General features: G+C 41.7%; 1 protein-coding gene across 4 annotated transcripts in view; it reads right to left on the reverse strand.

Annotated features, from left to right (window-relative positions):
• Positions 1-21,191, reverse strand: part of znf385b (zinc finger protein 385B) — a 56,357-nt gene that overhangs the window by 23,488 nt on the left and 11,678 nt on the right. For 2 of the 4 annotated variants that reach the window (XM_056389965.1, XM_056389964.1), the window contains exons 2-4: positions 13,255-13,392; positions 12,991-13,134; positions 12,345-12,461 (exon numbers count right to left, since the gene is read on the reverse strand). In XM_056389965.1, coding sequence (XP_056245940.1) covers positions 12,345-12,461; positions 12,991-13,134; positions 13,255-13,390 — 397 coding nt within the window. In that variant the 5' untranslated portion in view covers positions 13,391-13,392. Of the gene's footprint in view, positions 1-585; positions 743-6,194; positions 6,400-12,344; positions 12,462-12,990; positions 13,135-13,254; positions 13,393-21,191 lie in introns of those variants that run through there. The other 2 variants (XM_056389966.1, XM_056389967.1) reach the window with 2 other exon arrangements.

The raw sequence follows: 21,191 nt of genomic DNA on the forward strand, positions 1-21,191 counted from the left end.
ACGAGGTCGTAAACAGCATCTTTCCCAAACTTGAGTTTTGTTCGTTCCTCAGTGTTTACAATAACTCTTCAGTGTAAGTACGTCTCCTTTCCTCTGAAGTACCCGGTCACTGCTCCCTCGATCCCCATCGTCTTGCTTTCTTCCACTGGACTTACATTTAAGCGCCAGTAGAAAGTATTCTATTGGGACTTGATTCATGCGACAAAATTACACAGTGAATCGTGGGTAATATTATAAAGCGTTACCAAAGCAACAAATCCGGTTTTCTTTGAAAACGAAAACACAATATTCTTAAATCTCTAACTAATGTCAGAGTCCGGTGAATAAAGTATGGCTGTGTGACAGAGTATTTCCTGTGATGTAAACATCAGCATATCATCAGCTTCACGGTATCTTCCTCCAACTCAGCAGAGAAAACAGAGAAACATCTGCTTTCTCTGTTAATCAGACTGTAGAGTGATTCGAACCAACGGAGTCAAAGTGAAACCGACAGCAGAAACACTTCTCTCACAAGACGGCAGGAAGTGATGAAGGCAAGAGGATGAGGAAGAGCGAGGATGGCCATGAAGATGTAAAGGTTCCTACCTGAACCAGACGCCTTTTTTTCTTTATCTCGCTCCAGATTTGTCTTTTTCCCTCTCTGTATTTATTCGATTCTACTGTACTCTACTGTAACCGTCTCCGTCGTCTACTGTACTCTGCCGATTTCTCTCCGTCTGTGATACTCTGCTGTCGTCTTTTTTACAAACCAAAGAGCAACAGCCAAACACACCCACCACTCACTCTGTGTGTGTGAGAGAGAGAGAGCGAGAGAGAGAGAGCGAGCAAGTGTATCAGGTGACTGGAGCAAGAGTGGCATGTGTCATCGCTATCTGAACCCCCGAACCCTCAGCGTCAGGTGTGTGTTTCTGTATGTGTGTGTGTGTGTGTGTCACTTCTTAATCCCCTGCTGCCATTTCCTCCAGGGAGAGGAAACTCTATCCCTAAGGACGAGAGCGAGAGAGAGAGCGAGAGAGAGAGAGAGAGAGACCACACACACTACTTACAGATTATATTGGAGGATTAAAGATTAAATTACCCTGCTGCAGTCACTGCTTTTTGAGTGTCTGTATGTGTGCGACGAGATCAGAGAGCAGTTGTTGTCGGTTCACACCATGTCCTGTTACACAGTGAGCAGTGTGTGTGTGTGTGTGTGTGTGTGTGTGTGTGTGTGTGTGTGTGTGTGTGTGTGTGTTGGACACAAAACCAGCTGGTTCACAGGTAATAAACATTAAAAATAAAGTGCGATATCAAATGCTCCAGTTGTTTGTTGGTGGCAGTAACTTACTTCGCTGTAACTCGCTCAGTGGGTTTCCCTCTTTTCATACAGAGCCTATAGTTTCCATCCAAATGTAGCGCAGATTGTAACCGAAATTTTGGGAAACTCTGCAAAAGAAGATGCGATTTAAGTGCATTTCCATCCGTGTGGATGTCACTTGAATATTAATAGTTTGTCAACATAAAGCTGGTGGTGCAAATTTTTCCAATCGGTGTCGCTCAGCCACTGCAGAACAACTAAACGATCACCAGAAACAAGATGAAAACAGGACATTCCTGTTTGTTTCATGTGTCGATATGAGAAACAAAAGGCTCTCCTCATCAATCCACACAGATCTGTTGTTTTTATCTTCGCAGCTGACATTTAAGTCACCATGTCATGATTCATTCTTATATCTATTTCTATTGCACTTTGTTGCATTATGTTTTCTATTTCAGTGAAGTGTAAAAAATATTTTGACAATACTGTTTCCACTTGAATGAAAATTGGAAATGTGCATAAAACAGATGGATAGAAAACTATAGACGGAATAGAAACCATCTATAAACCAGGAGATCCACTGATATTCACAAATACAAGAGTAAAGTCACTCCAAAAAAAGGACAGACGCATGGTGGACGTTGTTTTCAGCTTTCAGTGTTACTTTTAACCATCAGAGGTGCAAAGTAAACAACAGCTTAAGGAGCTGCTGTTTACTGCCCCATGTCTGTATTTGTTAACCTGTCACGCCACTTCACAACATCTTGCCAACGAACTGCAACTGACACTGGCACATGTTGATGAATGTAAATTTATTTCAAATTTAATTATTCAAACTTAATTAAAGCGCAAATCCCTTGAGATGCATCATCTCATTTTCACGGCGGTCCTAATTTCAGAACGCACCTCCCCCTAAAACCACAAACGGCCATTTTTACATCTGTTCTGTTTGTGCACAGGTTAAACAAACTAGATACAGCGTGTTAATTAGTGAGCTTTCGAGGGGCTGGCACAGAGTCGGGCTAGAAATTTCCCTCTGCTTCCAGCCCTTATGTGAAGCTAGACGAACCAGGTCCCGACTCCAGCTCTGTTCTGCGTCTCATTTCACTCTCAGTAACAAGTGTATTCCCCCGAAATGTGTGAATATGAATAAAGAAACTGCCCATCAGCTCCCCCCCCCCCCCCCCCCCCCTTCCCCTGAGTCATGCCCATGTCACTAAAGAGTGAATGTGAGTACATGTGCAGCCTTGATGGTGCCAGTTTCGCCCGTGGACGTCCTTACAGTGCAATGACAGGATCCCTCACTGGTTTCCCACTGCAGAAAACACTGCTGCTGAAATCACTGCAGCTGGAGACGAAGGCTGGAAGAACGCAGGATATTAATACACCAGTGACTCTACGGGGAGGAGAACCCGTCTTACTACCTTCATCTGCATCTTAAACATTCCTTATCCACGGAGAAGGAGAGTGGTGGAGAGACATAGACTGAGCGTGGTTCTGCTGACAGCAGCATTAGACATCACACTGCATTATTATTATGCAGAGAAACACACATTAACATAACAAGCGTGTGTGTGTGTGTGTGTGTCTGTGTGCATGTGTGTGTGTGTGTGTAAGTAGGTCACATTCAGATCCTTCTTCATCCAAAATGAACACACACACACACACACACACAAACAGCAGACCAATCAGGAATATGAAAACAGACAGGAGAGCTCCAGTCTGAGACTCAGTAGAAAACAGTAGAAACTAACATAAACAGAGCATGTCCACCTACAGTAGAAATTCAGAATCAAACTAACATTGTATATGAACAAACAACATACTGGTGACTGAGCTCTTCGTCCAGTCCTACCAGTAGTGGTAGTTAAGTTTATCCTGAGGGTGGCGCTAGAGGAAAAGCCATGGTGGCATTAAAATCGAAGAGGTGCATCTTCTGTGGAGCAGGAATGTTATCAGGAAATTTCATAGAAACGAGACCTGTAGATTTCTGGATCTCTCTCACTTTGGGACGCTATTGTACGGCAAGAAGTGTTGGACAAACTCAGGTTCAAGCTCAAGACAAAGGAAACAGAGCTACTTAATTACCATAAAATTAATTGACAACTATTCTGATCATTCATTAATCAGTGTAGTCATTTTCAAAGATAAATACCAAACCAATTCCCTGGTTCCAGATTCCCAAATGTGCTTTTTGGTCAAGATGAGAGTAAACAGAATATCTTTGGATTCTGGATGTTTGGCCAAATAAAATAAATATACAAATACATCACCTCGGGCTGTCAGACATTAAAACAAGGTTTTTCACTATATTTTGACATTATATAGACCAAATGTTTAATCCATTAATCAAGAAAATAATATAAATTATTGGATTGTGGAATAATGAAAATAATCATTAGGTGCAGCCCTAAATGTTAACACTAAAAAAGACAAGGGACTTTTACTTTGAAATCATTGAGAACAGTGGAGAAAGTTTCTTATCTGATCACTCCTTTTTTTCTAAAACATTCATCTAAGAGGGATTTTCTTTTTTTTTGCAGCACCAGTGACGCAGACTTGAATATCTCTGTGTTAAATGAGCCTGGTTCTGACTAAAAGAGGCCACAGAGCAACTAGAACTACTCTGAAAAACCCAGCAAAGGAAACCAGACTGAGCAACCTGGCAACCATAATGGACATCTGCAAAGCTCAACAAATGCCACCGTAATGAACAACCAAAGACACGACAGAGCTTAGATGTATCAGTTAAATTGCATTTTCACAAACTTAGGATTTTGTGTGTCAGTTTCAGAGGAAAACAAACAACATCTATAAGCAGTGAAGGATGAAGCTCAGGTTTAATCTGCAGAAATAAAAACAGACACACTCTGGACAAGGGAATCCATTGTGTGTGTTTTTGTCACACACACACACACACACACACACACACATACACACACACAAACACAAACACACACTGCTCTGTGGTGATGAGCAGCAGTGTGTGGGTAATAACAGCAGTCACGCCATCTATAATGAGAGGAATGTCAGACAGACACACAGCAAGTAGTCACAGATTCAATGGTCCAATCTCATTATTTTCTCCTACTCCAAAATAGTGTTTCTTCCAGGAATGTTCTGGAAGTTCTCTGCACAATAAATGTTCATTTAGCTGCTGGTGCACCTGGAAACAGTCCTTCTCTGTGTGAATAGTCACATTTCCAGGTTGAGCACACATAAGAAGATCATCCCATTTAAGAGAGAGCAAATAAGGCAGGAGAGGCTGCACAGTGTGTCGCAGTGTGTGTAGCAGAGATCTGAAGTGAGCAAAATCCTTTTTCAGACTGTTCCTCTACAGGAAACACTTTTTAATCCACCTGCTTTTAGGTGCATTGTTCATTTATGCCAAAAAAAGAAAAAAAAAATCATGAGCGGAAATGCCAGAAATTTGAAAACAAAAGCCAAAATGTTGCTCACTTTTTTGAGGTAGATAAGTTGGCATATAGAGAAAGAGAAGATGACAGATAATTAGCCACACTGCTGTCAGTCTGTCCACCACTTTGTTCCAGACTGAATTATCTCAACAGCTAACAGATGAAGTGTCATGAGATTTGGTGTCTCCAGAGGACACATCCTGCTGTCTGTGATGATCATCTGACTTTTCTTCTAATGCAACAGTGTGTGTTTCACATGTGTGGTTTTAAGCGTACTTTATGTTCACTGCTAATTAAATAAATCTTAGCATGCACACTAAACTAAGGTGGTGTACATAGTAAACACTATACCTGCTTAGCATCAGCATGTTAGCGTTGTCATTGGTTGAATGTTAGCTTGCTGATATTTAAGACATTTAGCTCAAAGCAATGTCGTTTCATAAAGCTTCACAAAGCTGCTAGCATGACTGAACACTCGGCCTCGCTCATGCTGTTGTCTCTGAGCTCCACAACATTGCACTTGTAATGAAACAATCACTGTGGTTACAGTGAAGAATTTTAGCTACGAATTGAGGCGTTCACATCCATAGTGACTGAACAGTGTACAGGACTCTCAGCACTATCACATTGTTAGTCTTGTTCTAACACACCTTGACGTACCAGTCAAGGTGTATTTCTATCCTATAGTATAGTGACTGTGTTATTAACTAATATCTGGCAGGTCTCCACAGTCTTTTGGTTACATTGATATGAAACCAGCAACATGTTCAAATACAGCTGGAATAATTTCCACAGGTTGGAATAACCAAATCCAAACACTAAATCAGCACATTTGAAATTAAAAAAACAACATCATCATATACCAAAACTTGCAGTAAATCTCAATTTAAGTACAAATCTCTGGTTATGTAACAACATAAAATCAGCTCCCATCAGCATTTGTCACATCTTCCTTTTATCTATAGTAAAATGTTTACACCTCAGCCAAGAGAAAACAACATCTACCTTTCACTTTGAATTTCTGTTGTTTCACTACAGTATTTTTATGGGTTCGCAAATGTGAAATCAAAACAAATACAGTAAGTAGAAAACAGCCCTAGAAAATCTGATATTTTGTTGTGATCTGTAAATGACTCAATAATTATAATGACCCTCTGGAGAACAGCTGATTCTGTCTCTGAGACGATGACAGGTTTGACTGGTACCACCATTTTTACTGAGCACAATGTGAGACTACAGAGAGAGACTATAACCTGACTATAACCTCAGTTCAAGGTTTAAGTCCAGGTCATGACCTCCGGGTCATGTCATCCCCACCCACCCCCACCAAAATAACACACTCTCACGTAAGACACACCTGTGTGCAGCCACGGTGCACATGTAATCATGCAAAGAGACACAGAAAATAGACACTAACAATGAAAAACAAATCAGCTAATTCTGGAGCTTAAACAGAAATAGACAGGAGAAGGATTTCCTACCTCGACTTAGGAAACTACTCCACATCATCAACAGGGAGACAGCTGTCTCACCTCCTCCTCCTCCTCCTCCCTCTCCTCTCTATCATCTGCTCCCCCGATATCAAAAAGCAGCGAAGAGAAAACACAAACCAAATAGCGGAGAATCGCCGTCTGACTGTCTATCTGTGTGAACGCAGAGACACATGCATGCGCGTGTGTGTGTGTGTGTGTGTCTGTGTGTGTGTGTGTGTGTGTGTGTGTGTCTGTGTGTGTGTGTGTGTGTGTATGTATGTGGATAGAAGAGGGCGACCGACACGGCGAGAAAGAGACAGTGTATGTGAATCACTGAGGTGATGATATTCAGGGTGAGCGGTGATGACAGCCCCTCTGTCTCAATGGAAATCCCTCTTTCTCTGTCTCTCTATCTCCGTGCTGCTCACTCGCTCTCACCCAGTTCATGGCATCGTGATTCAAATTCAGGGAAGAGGAGGAGAGGAGAGGAGAGAAGACGTGGGTATAAGCTTGGAGTTCCTCCATTCTCCAAATCAAAATACACAATTAAATTAGACAAGAATGAAAAGGAAACAGATTAAGAATGATTCATATAATGAAATAACCAAAAAGGAAGAAAGATGGTACGACTAACTCAATTAAAGACAGAAAGAGAAGAATAAACAGAAGTGAGACTGTGAACCAGCCCTCCACAGGTTTCCTACAACTGCTAGTCCTCGATCAATCCGACCTACCAGTCCTCTGAGATCTTTCTATTATCTATTCCACAAGTCACAGGGTTACTTTTACACTAGACTGGATCTAGTTATGCTAGTCCTACTAGTTTTATTTACCAGCCAGTTCTATCGTAAAACAAGTTTTCTACTAAACCTTGACTAATCCTACCAGTTTTCTACTAGTTACACCAGCATTTTCAGGTTTCTACTACACCTTGTCTAGTCCTACCGATCTTTTGACTATAGTGCCACAGTCCAAGCTGTTGTCTACCAATCCTCTATCAATTCAACCTGTCCTTTACTATATTTGAGAGATCTAGAGACCATGCCATGACTCATCCTACCAGTCTTCTACTAGTTCTGCTGGTTCTTCAGGTACTATACCAGGCCTTTTAGTCCTCGAGCAGACCAACCCAGTCTTCTTCTACTCCTGCTAGTCCAACCAGTCTTTTGCTTGTTTTGTTATTTCTACTGGTTTTCTAGTTGACCTCTACTAGTCATATCAGTCTTCTACCCATTCTAATAGCCCTACCAGTTTTCCTATAATCTTCTACCAATCCTACCAGTCCTCCGCCAGAGCTCTACTAGTCCTTTACTATCTGCTAGTTCCACAGTTCTTCACTAGTCCTGCACCAGTCCTATAGGTCTCCCTGGCTTCCACTAGTTCATTATCATTCCTACTAGTCCTCAGCAGTCTCCATGTTGATTGGTTCTATGTTAGTCTTCTACCAGCCCTCTACTAGTTCCTCTAGTATTACAAGTTGTGTACTGGTGGTGATGTGTGTCATATATACGGGTCATATATACCCCCATCCAGGCACCACCTCCCGACCCCCCCTCTGAGCCCATTGTCACCACTGTACAGCACTATGAGTGTGTGAATCTGTCAGCAGAGTCTATTCATACACTGCTGAATACATCAACGCAAGACCACGCATCAACACCTGCTCAATCTCTCCATCACACACACACACACACACACACACAACACACACACACACACACACACACACACACACAGCTGCAATTTGTGTCTATTAATAACTGTCTATTTCTCAGCTCATTATATATGGGGTATCAGCAGGACAACATGTTGACCTTTATTAGCCCAGGAGAGCTAATTAGAAATAGTGCACACACACACACACACACACACACACACACACACACACCACATGAAAAGGAAAGAAACGATGGGTTGATTTTGACATTTTCACCGTACTAAAGAAACGTCCAAATCAGGAACACCGAGATTCTCATTAAAAAGAAAAGTTTATATTTCATCCTGAGAAAAAAATAAACTTCAAGTACCGTCCTCAAAATACTTCACACATCACAACGCACAAGACGGTCAAAGCACATTAGTGTCATTGTCCTCAGTGCCCAGCAACAGAGAGGAAGAGGAGAGGAGCTTTAATAATGTAAATGTTATTAGTCTCATGTGACTTAATCTCTTCATTTGCACTGAGCATGTGGATCATGGGAATTCACTTCTTTCATTAGTGACTGAGTGTGTGTATGAGTGTGTATGTGTGTGTTTGAGTGTGTACGACTGTGTATAGTGCCGCCTAGTGGTCACTGACTGTCACTGAGGAGAACACACAGCTGTCTCTGGTGAGAGGAGCCTCAGTACATCCAAACCATGAAGTATAAACAGTGACATTCTCTCAAGCTCAGTCTGAGAAAATCATAAATCATTTCATTATGTAATTTACTTTGGTTCTCCTTCTGACTCCTCCTGTGTGTTTCTGATCATGTATTTTTTTTAGCTGCCTTTTTTAATTAATGGATTGATTTTGTCATTTTTTTCTTTCAATTTAATTTTCTTTAAAAAACAAAGTAAAAATAAAGAACAAACAAACAACAGAGTTGGACTATGGCACAGCATTAACAATCACTGTTTCATTTGTTAGTCTCACGGGAGAAGATATTATTGCTAATTATTGGGTGCCATTTTTTTTCCCCAAATATTTTTGTCCATAGTTTTAGTTTGTTAGTAGTTTGTTCCATTTCACATGCTTCCTTTAATCTGTCCACTTTCCTATGGGAGGAAGGTTCTTGCTCGGCCAATGTCCAATTACAAATGTCTTTAATAAGGACAAATGTGTAAAAGTCTTCAGGGATTATTGCTCCAGTTAGCGTTTGTTTATTTTAAAGAAGAGCATTTAAAATGTGTGTGCGCTTTCACCTTTGTACATAATGTATGTGTTTGACACTGGAAGAAATTAACACATTTACTCAAGCAGTGTAGTTGGTTTCAGTTGAACTTTTTGTTGCTATAGCAACCACTCTTGTCAGAGTGATTTGGCGTTTAACAAACATTGTTTAACCACCATTTTGTCAAATCAGTGACCAAGCAAATGTTAACGAGCAACATATTTATTCTTCCTTGTTGGAACTCCATCTATAGGTTACTCTGTTATTGTAGCAGCTTTGTGTCCATTAATTCCTCATTTATTTTTCTGCAATCAGTTTATATAATAAGTTAAATTTTACAGTTACATTTTAAGTACCTCAGTTTACTGTTTGGCTAAGTGTTATGTATTTTACTGTGTACTTTCACACTGTTCACTGTTTATGAGTTACTGTATTTACCTCCTATTTGGGTGTCTTTTTGTCTGATTTATAAATACCATCACTGAATTTATTGTCCTGTCTTCAACCTTTATTGGAGGTGTGTTAGCTTGCTGCATACTATAGCGGTGCAGCTACACACAGTGAGTGGGCAGAAGAACCCTTCTACATTTTAGAGAGAAATATTGTCTTTTTGGTAACGCAGCTATGAGGACATTTTAAGAGTTAATTATAACTTCTCATACATTACATGTTATATCATCACAATTACATGAGTGTCATTCATTATCTCTTTACATAGCAGCCTCCTCTGATTGTTCAGTTTAATGTAACATTTTCAATGCTGATTTTTACCTATAATGGAGTATTTTTACACTGTTTTATTGATATATTTACCTAAGTAAAGGATGTGAGCTCTTGCATAACTGATGAGATACAGTTTTATGACAGTGTGCAGATTTAGTGCCACTGAAGGAGTTATTTTGATTTTTAAAAATATTCAGGAAAAAATAGAAGAAAGGAAAAGGAAAGAGAAGAAGACAAGATATTTTGACTTTATAGCCTGATTCATCCCAGCAATCATCCCTGTGATCCCTGTAAGTTGAAGAACACACAGTAATTCATACAAATAAGTGATTCCAGTTTCTTTAACAGTTACTGATTGAGGGGCTCACATATCGTGTTGCCTGTCCCCCTGCAGCACAACTGTTTGTACTGGCTGTGATGTCATCTGACCTGAATGCTGATAGGCTGCTCAGCCAGCCAGGTCACTGTCACACACACACACACACACACACACACACACACACACACACACCACACACACACACACACACACACACGCTCAGCCTGGCCTGCAGAAGCTGAGTTCAGGCCAAAGAGCTTTTCATGGTTGAGCGAGCATCACGTAATGGACAGAGAGAGAGAGAGAGAGAGAGAGAGAGAGAAAAAAAAAGAAAGAGGGAGACAGCCAAAGACATGACCATTCAGGTTTAGTGGTGAGTGTGTGTGTGTCTGTGTGTGTCTGAGTGTGTCCAGCAGAGAGAGATTTAATCTTTAATCAGTGTTATTGTAGACTGTACACTGATATGGACCAACAGTATGTAATTACAGCTGTTTCTCACACACACACAGACACACACACACACACACGCACACACATACACACACACCTGTGTATGTGGGTGTGCATATCAGTGTGAGATTGTCTTTCTGTTTCCTGTCTCTCCTGATATCATCGTCCCACATACTGTAATTAGGCATGTTTGTATGTTAATATCATATTATATTATCTCCTATCATAATATATTATCTCATATCATATAATATTATATCATGTAATTTCATATCATATCATATTATATTCAACTGATGTTTTCTGTAGTCCAACCTAAGAGTCAGCTCCACTCAGGGCTAAAATAGTAGATTTTTTTTTATTAGAATGGAAGTGCATTGTGTTTTTGATCAAGAAAGTAAGGACAACAATCTGAAACACCACACTGAAACATCAACACATGAAGATGTCACCACCAGATTTCATGGAGACAGATACTTTGAGAGACTATACCATCAAATATGATGCAGTGATAAGAGTCAATGCAGGCAAAATTTGATGGTGTCTTTGAGAAATGTCAGTGTGGTTTCAGAGCAGGGCTGTGTCCCAGTTAAATGACCTGCTGCTGTCTGCTCCACTTTAACTCCTTTACATCTCACAGCACACTCTCACTCTGTTGACCAGCAGTTTGACTTTAAAAAAACTGGGTCTGAATCACTGAAGACGCTCTGAAACTGTTCCAGTCACATCTGATCACAGAACCGTAGAGGGCCAGGCGATGTGAAAAGCGTTAACTATGATCTCACCAGCAGAGGGCGCTGGAACAACTTTCTATCCTGCTGCAATGATTAAACCATGAAAAACAATCAAAATACTGCCTTGCCCAATAGCTACCGATATCAATGAGGGAAAATTTTTCATTTTGGGATTTGATTTCTAGCCGAGATTTAGACAACAATATCAATACCACTCTCGTGTCTGTCCATATGACGCTATAGCTAACAGCCAGTTTATCAGTTAGCTTAGCTTAGCATGAAGACTACAAGCACAGGGAAGCAGCTAGTCTGGCTCTTTCAAAAGATAACAAATGAAACCATGGATGTTACACTGCCAAATTTTGTGCCAATCCACTTTCACCAGATAAGTAAAAACTTTGACCTGCTGGTGGCGCTAGAAGAATAGTCAGGGCACCACAAAAGTCAGGAGGATTCATCCTCTGGGCACCATGAATGTTGGTGCCAAATTTCATGACAATCTAATAAATAGTTCTTCAAATGTTTCAGCCTTGACCAAAGTGGTGGACCAACGATGTAATGCATCACTTAGCAACCGACAGGTGTTGAGGCGGAGCTAACAATACTCAGAGAGTGTAAAACTGCAGTGATGATCTGAGTTAATACAGAGAAAGTTTATCCTTTTGAGGGTAAATCTGAGAGCCAACACACACACACACACACACACACACCACACACACACACACCACACACACACTGACCTCTCCCAGGGGCCAGCAGCTGTTGACGATGCATGAGCCAAAGTCACTCTCACTGAGCGGACAGACAGTCACAGACAGACTTTACAAATTAAAGTCCTCTTTAGCTCTTAATGTCCCTGTGGTTACCATGACAACTTGCATGACAGACTGCTGTCTAGGTATTTCCTCTCATGCAGGTACAGAATGTTTTTGCATGTCTGGTGTAGTCTTTGTGCTGTGTTCAAGTGCAACTTTTAACAGGAGACAAAATATGGGATTCATCAGTCACCATCAGCAGCGTACACCAGGAGCAGTACAAGCTCTAGTAGCACTGGTCCTACCTGCAGTTGTGCTTGGTGCAGCGTTGAGGGCTGGGCTGAGGCCTGGGGTCGGAGTTAGTCCGGCAGGCTGAGATCTGAGCCCTGTGGCCTGTGGCAGAGACCTGGACTGAGCCCCTGCTGGAATCAAACACATCACATTAAAACCCATTTAAACACATAAAGGGAGCTGACAATAATAAACCACTGCTGCTACTGGTGCTATTACTGTTATTACTCCTGGTGCTACTGTTAATGCTACTGCCACTGATCCTGATAACACTGCTACTACTGCTGTTGCCATGGCTGCTACTGCTATTGTTGTTATAACTACTACTACTGCTACCACTGCTGCAACTACTACCGCTACTGCTATGACTAATGCTACTTCTGCAGCAGCTACTAGTACTACTACTATTATTGCTACTGCAACTACTAAAAATATTACAGCTGCTTAAAGTTCTGCTAAAAGTTATTGTCTTCCGGTGCACACAACTTATGATCACTATTACTTAATCTTTAATTTCAAAAGTCCCTTCAGGTCTCAGGAGCTCTCTGTTCCCAGTTACACAGATAATGTTTTTTACTGCCTCCTAAGCTAATTGTTGAAAACTATCCATGCAGATACTTCTGCTACTACAGTCACATGACAGTAGTGGTTGTAATGTACCTGCCACATGTTGTCCCTTCTCTCCAGCCTGGAGCTGTCGCACTCTCCGAAGGTGAGACCGGCCGTTGTAGTGCAGCTGTGCCTGAGCATCGGAGGTCAGCTGCAGGTTACACACCTCACAAAGCGAGTAGGCCCCACCCTGACCTGAGACAAAACAACAAGGATGGGTTATATAAGAAAACTACAAGGATGAGTCAGACTATAGGGATGTAATGTAATGACAGGAGATAATGCAGAGCACTGGTGCAGGAACATGTCAGTCACCTGGAGACGGAGCGTGCTGGACGGAAAGACTGATGCTTGTAGGTGTGGGTGTGTCCATCAGCTCTTGACACATCCCCCCAAAGGCAAAGATCTGCCCACTCTCCAGGAGCTGAGAGGGGCTGAGAGGAGTCTTCATCCCTGAGGAAAAAGGAGAAAACACTGATGTTGGAAACCTTCAATATTAATTTATAGGTGACATAAGTAAGAACCAGTTCAACAATACACCAGATGCTCACACATAATGATGAATTAAAACCTTACGAGCTCTGAGATTTTTTCCCCCTCTACAGTAACTGTAACTGAAATCATGTACAGTCCTACGAACAAAATGCCAGGGGGCGGTTAACTGCACAGCACAGGAAAGAAGTGTTGTTATGTGTTTTAGATAAGGTTGAATATAGTCCATTTCATGTTTCATTGCTAATTATGTAATAATTATGTACATCATTTCTGGTGTGCTCATTTGGATGGATGATTATAAAAAAAACTCCAAGCTGTTCAATGTTTTGTGTCAGATTTTATTTGTAAAATGGGACAGAACATGTTTGTTGCTCGACAGAGAATATAGAAAGTGAGCTACAGCAGTTCACCAAGTATCCGTGTGAGTAGTCACTATCTCATCAAACTTCCAGAGCCAAGTATTTAGCTAACACACTGATGAATTTCGCTGTGTCACTTTCAGTTGTGACCTGCTATGACAAGGTATAAATACGAATGGGATTTCCTACAAACACCATATCTGTCAATAGCAGAGACAATTGTTTTTATTTTCTCCAAGACGTTAGCAAAGTAATACTGAGAAACACCACAGCAATGACAGCAGCGATCCAACACAGCACGACTCCATGCAATGCCGATATAAAAGGTGACGCTGGACATCCAAAAGACCAAAGTAACGACCACAAAGAGACACTCGCTGAAGGACAGACAGGAGGACAGACGGGTGGACGGATAGACAGGTATGAGGCCTGAATGACACCGGATTCAGAGCATGCTAAGCATCAAACACTCACAGGGAAAGTGATGAAATAATGAGCAAGAGGAGAGAGGAAGGATGACATATGACATATGTGTGTGCTTCCAGTGTACTGCGTGTGTGTGTGCGTGTGTTAGTCAGTCCATGACCGTGTCCATCTGTTGTCGTGTCAGCTCTGCCAAGTCACATGACCTCTCCCCGGACCGACACATACACACACACATTTTTTTTCATGACCTACGTACATCACTACTGTACATACTGTATCAAAATTCACCTCACTTTGGCTCATTAAGGTATTAATGGTAAACCACTGAGTATTGGCTCAGAAGACGCTGTCAGGTAATGGTAATATTCATTTCACATGGTGGAGCAGCTGCTGGTGGTCGTACAGCCTGCACTGGAGAAGAGATCCAGGTCTCTATATCTCCAGTATCAACATCAACGTACCAGCTGAACCAGCTATGCTAAATGCCAGACATTTAAGTCCTCTGAAGCGAATGCATAATTTATCATTTATACATTTATAACATTAACCTTTAATTAGGCAGCAACTACTGTTACTCCATGAGGTTTTCTTGCTCCTGGAACCTGAAAATTTCAGTCTCACTACAACTTTTTATATAAACAGGTGCTGAGGCTCATGGGTACTGTAGTATTTAGAGTATTTCCACATACCAAACTAAGATAAAAATGTGTGAAAATTTGTAAGGAAGGTGAAACATCTGTAACTGATGGAAATGCAATGGGAAAGTTTAATTATCCCGGTGACTCCACTGCTTTCACATTACCTGTCTGTCTCTACCTGACTGCCTCTCTCTCTCTCTCTTCCAGCTGGTTGTTAGTAGTCGACTTTATGTTCTGCAGACAGCTGGTTAATCTGCCACTGTGATGAATTAGCTACAAAATGCACACACACACACACACACACACATACACAGAGCCAGCTGATGCTGACATCAGCTTTAGCGAGGGAAGGATTAAATATATCTGCTCTATTGAGCTGGGAATTACACAACACACACACACATAGGTAAATACACACACACACACTTGCTCACATACACACATACATAGATTAAGATGCATACAAAGAAAGAGCAAGTCAGTGAACTGAGCATTCAGCAGCAAAATGAAATGAAATATGTGCATTTACCTTTACTGTAATATGTTGTGTAATGTGTTTGTGTTTGTGTGTGTGTGTGTGTGTGTGTGTGTGTGTGTGTGTGTGTGTGTGTGTGTGTGTGTGTGTGTGTGTGTGTGTGAGTGTGTGTGTGTGTGTGAGTGTGAGTCTAATCCAGGCTGACCAGGCAGTCAGTAATCAGAGAGGCTAGCAGCTGTGGGTTATAATCCCTCACACACATACACACTCATACCCATACACACACACACACACAAGCAACAATGTGATTCCTGACTGAAGAGGAAAAGCCGAAATATTTCCTTCAGTGTGATAAAAGCAGGTCGGAGCTTCACAGCAACCTGAAGAAGGGAATGCTTCCATTTTCTAAGACTTCAAAGAGACTCAGCAGAGTGTAAAGAAACACTTCACAGAGTTTCAGTCTCATCTCCGTGTCTTTAATGTCAATACACGGTAAATACAGTCCCTCATCTCTCTCAGAGTTAGCCTGCTTACCTCACCTGTGCATGACAGCTACTTCGCTGAACTGCTGCAGCGCTGCTGCTACAAGCTCCATCTTTCTACATCTATCTTTCTATCTTCTCCTCTGTTCACTTCTCCCTGAACATGTTCTGTCCCTTCACTTCCCCAGACCTGCCATTCTCCATCCGCCCACTAGATGTCCCCGACCTTGCTCTCTGTCCCCGTTCCCACTTGCTCACCTGTTTTCTGTTTGTAATCACGTGAGTCTCCCTGCCCGCTCACACACCTGAACCCAGTTCCCTCGTCACCCTAGCTACTATTTATACTTGCCAGCAGCTCATTGTCAGAACGTTTGTTTATGTTCCAGCCTGTTTTCCGAATGAATCTGCAACCTGTTCTTGTTTCCTAGAGTTTTCTCTGTACCTGGTACCTGTGTTTATTATCATGTGGCCTGTTCCTGCCGACTCACCTGCCTGCTTGTCAGCCACCAGCCTGTAAACCATATTTCATATGTCAAAAGCTCATAAGACTTTGCCTTTGATAGTGGCCATAAACAGTAGAAGGTTTGATTTCATTTCATTATAAATGTAATCTATATTTAGTTGACAATGACTATATAGTAGACATGTAGCTTCCACTTTCTCCTTTAATATAATTGTTAAAATTGTCAAAAAAATAATTATATGTATATTTATTATATTCAGATAAAGCTTAGATTTTGAAACTATAGTGAATGGTGTCATTTTTTGCGGGTTTGACTGAATATGAATTTTACTGAATTATGAAAATTACTGAATATTTATGAAAAATGATAGATGACGCTCCACCGCAGCGAGGCTTGAGCGGCGTCTCACGCAGGCTGTGTGGCTGAACCTGTAAACATGGCGCCGAAATGTGACGTCTGGGCATAATGCATCATTTGGAAATACAGTTCAACTTAAAGGGGATTTTGGGAAATACGCTTATTTGATTTGAAGAGCTAGATGCAAAAAATGATGTGTGGTAAATATAAAGCTACAGCCAGCAACTGGGTAGCTTAGCTTAGCATGAAGATGGGAGACAGCGGGAGACAGCGGGGGACAGCGGGAGACAGCGAGAGACAGCGGGAAACAGCGGGGGACAGCGGGAGACAGCGGGAGACAGCGGGAGACAGCGGGAGACAGCGGGAGACAGCGGGAGACAGCGGGAGACAGCCAGCTTGGCTCTGTCCAAAGGTACAGAAAGAGTGGTAGTTTTTAGTCAACGTAGGTGTACAGCCGGTTGGTGCTGGTGGATTTACAAACAAGACGTGTTTTAGGAAAAACCAAAAATACAAAATTACATTTTTCACTTGAGGTAATTTTTTTAAATTTATTTATTTATACCTCAAAGGGGAAAACCATTTCATTAATAGAGCAGATCTATTTGACTGTAGAAAAATAGAAACTTCAGTTGAACTACTGCCAGCTCCATCCACCATGGTGCACTTCCATTAAAACTATTTGACTTTTGTTGTGTGAAAACCTTTTATTTCCCAAATGTATGTCAGCTTTTCAGGAACTAACAGGCGACTGGAGAGTGTGTGTGATTGTTCAGTGGGGTGTGGAAGCTTTTATAAACCGTTGTTCTGGCCTGAAGAATTTTTTTTTTTACAACCCTTCAACTTGTGTGACAACATGGAAAATCACTAAACATGGAGATCGGGGGTTTTCAGCATCAGATATGTCGTCTAATCTCATCTTTTCTTGCTCGCACACTATGCCGACGAGTGGACAAACGAGGAGCTCAGCTGATAGGTCGAAAGCCCTGAGTCCTGTTGGTGTAAAAGATAAAGAGGAGACATTGAGGGGGGGCACTAATATCTGTCCCTGTTCCCTGAAAGAGACTCTACAACACACACACACACACACACACACAGTAACCTGGGGGGACGACAGGACAAAGAAACTAATGGAGATGTGAATAGACAGAGAGAGAGGTCTAAGAGTGGCTGTCTCTCACCCTGAGGCCAATAGCTGGTAATGACAGTGGTCAAAGACACACACACACACACACACACACACACACACACACACACACACACACACACACACACACACACACACACACACACACACACACACACACACACACACACACACACACACACACACACACACACACACACACACACACACACACACACACACACACACACACACACACACACAATAAACAGAGCAGTGGCCAGCAGCACCAGAGATGCTGAAACAAACCACTAGATACAGTTTGATGTTTGTATGTTCGTCCCTGCAGGAGTCGGAAGAAACTAGTTCACAGTTTATGAGGTGATACACACTGATATATGTCTGCAGAGAATGGTCCAAACAAGAAAACATATTACCATTTTTCCCATAAAGTAATGCTTCTTAGAGCCAGTGATAAGTTAAATCAAATCAAATCTTGATTTAATAAACCCTTTTCCCTACAGATACATCCACATCTGCACGTGCTTCGTTTCTCTTTAAAGACGTTCTCGGTGGGGGCGTCGTGTGGCGTAGTGGTCTAAGCAGGCGCTCCATGTGTAGAGGCTACAGTCCTCGCTGCAGCTGGCCCCGGTTCGAGTCCCGCATCGGACGGCCTTTACTGCATGTCATTCCCCCTCTCTGCCTCCCCATTTCCTGTCTCTCTACTATCCTGTCCAATAAAGGCATAAAAAGCCCCAAAAAATATACTTTAAAAAAAAAAAAGACGTTCTCGGGCAGAGCCTCCTCCCAGGCTGTGTGTGACCTCCAACAGGCTCCACAAGTTCAAATCTCAGCAAACCATTTCATTTTCTAACCTCAAAACCTAAACTGGAGCAGCTCTGACCTGAAACCACAAATGAAACACTGGATTTATGGAGCTTGTTGGGAGGAAGACCTACCTGACAGACTGAATTCAGGGCATAAAACTTTTCTACGCAAGGTTAATTTTCCTGGCTCACTCTTGACACAGCCACCAACCAACTCACATTTTCCTTACAAAACAAATGTTGTTAAATGATGATTCTAACCTGAACTAAAGCATGTCTCAGAGAAAACTCGCCGGGTCTGCTGCAGTAAAAAAAGATGCACAAAGTCATTTTATCAGTGGTGCAGTTCATAGATACTGTGATCTAATGTTTGTCTGATCCCTGGGATACATCACCATACAGACACCAAGCTGAATTTGTCTTGTGTGGATGGTCTGTAGCTATGAGAGACATCAATGTACAGCAACGAAACACAATCAGACTGAAAAAACATCTGTCCAACAAAACGTGTTACCAACACGGAGAACTTAATCACACACAGAAATATACAGCAAACACAAAACAAGTTTCCTGAGGACGCTAAAAGCTGATGCACTCATTTTGGCGTCATCGCCACGCCAACGTTGGATCATGTGACACACACTGTCCCGAAGACACACAATCATTACACCGGCTGTAAAAAGATTCATTTTTCTGAAAAGACTTTTCCCAAAAGGACTTGTACTATCTGGATTTTTATCAATTCAGCCCAATGAAATATGTAAACTCTAAGAGCGGCAGCAGAAGTCTCTACAGCTGTGCTTCAAAGGAGCTCAGCTACAGCAGGACACGATACTCTACGGGCCAAAAAATGTGAAAGCCCAAGGAAGTTAAAAAAAACTTTGATGAAAAAAAACTTCAAGAATGAATGAGGCAGCACCTTGACTGATTTGACTAGATTTTCTTAAACGGGAATGTAGGAGCCAGGTCTCTGATGAGGAAAAATAAAGGCGTGGAATAAAAAGAGAGAATCTCTCTGATACTGCTGCATCCATTTTGGTTGTCAAAGTTTCAGCTTATTCATTGATAAAAACATGGAAATTGCATCACTCACGTCCTTATCAACCAATGCTGATTACCAAAACGCATGAAAATGACCAAATTGCAGGAAAGAGCAAGCGGGGTTTTTCTACTGCGACTGGAGGCAAGTCCGAGAATGTTACAGGTGTGCAGGTGGAGTACACTTTACATACACCCATGGTTGTGGCTCATGGAGATATTTACTCCATGACCGCACACTGTGTACGCTACGCACTGAAATGATATCTGCATTGTGAAATAACTGAAATAAACTATTTCCTGTATTTCATTCTTCTGCTTATGTGTTGACAAACTGCTGAATATGTTTCTCAATTCGCTGTCAGGGCCACAGTCTGTATCACCTTCTGTTGCAATTTGAAATCTTTAAACGAAAACTCAATGAACCTGGAGGAATGTGTTGGAAACAACGGCAAAGAACGGCATTAGATCTAAAAAGATATTTAAAAAAGATTACAACAAAAAACATCGGTTTCAGTCTCACTGAAGGCAGGAGGAGGGGGGTGGGGGGGTGGGGGGGTGGGGGGGGGGTGGGGGGGTGGGGGGGGTAAGACGTGAGGTAGCGAGGGAACTGAGGAGCAACATTTGCTAAATGGAAAGAACCCACTGAGCCAGACAGGTGGAAACACAGGTTTGAAGACAGTCCAGCTTTCTGTCCGTCTGTTTTCTGGTTGTCAAGGAAGCGCTGTGTAGTAACACAACCAGTGATGTCACTGTGGTTTGTCCACTGGGAAACTATGACACACATACACACACACACACACACACACACACACACAGTCAGATGAAAGGTAACCTGCGGTCTCTCTGTTCTCCGTCCACATCCTCGACCAGGTTGTTTCTAAAAAAGTTCTTTGTCTAACAAAATGAAAAAAAAGAAAAAGTAGAAGTAAAAACAAACAAAAAAAAACTTCTTATACATCTTTGTCAAACAGTGAACTGGTTCATCGGCCTCTGTGTCAGGTCAGCAGTGTGGCTGGATGACACACTCTGCATTTCAACACATTTAAAGTTTTTGTTTTTGTTTTTTGGTTTTTGTATCGTTAGCGATGAACTCCAGATTCAGGTTGCCCAAGGATTCACAGGAACGCAGGACAAGGAACAACCAAAAACACAATGACCACAAAGAGGCATAAAACTATCACAGAGAGACAAAACAGTGTCGCACAATGACAACAAAGAGACAAAAATTTACCAACAAAAGACACAAAACAACCACAAGGAGATGCAAAACTAAGTAAAGTAAATAAATAAGTAAAATGTATTCGTCCACATAATCCACATGATCCACATAAACGGCACAAAGCTAAGATCGCTAATGCAAAAAACGCTGTACACATGAAATACACAATTAATTCAGACCTGGTACAAACAACTGACAAAGACACAAAACGACCACAAAGAGACGAAAGACAAAAACAACCATAAAGAAAGAGGAAATAACAGACAAACAAAAATTAAAAACTGAAGAAAACATGCAAAGTGACGCAACGGAAAAGAGACCTAAAAAACCACAGCTTTCAGTCTGG

Source organism: Seriola aureovittata, chromosome 11 (assembly GCF_021018895.1).
Source record: "Seriola aureovittata isolate HTS-2021-v1 ecotype China chromosome 11, ASM2101889v1, whole genome shotgun sequence".
Classification (NCBI taxonomy): domain Eukaryota; kingdom Metazoa; phylum Chordata; class Actinopteri; order Carangiformes; family Carangidae; genus Seriola; species Seriola aureovittata.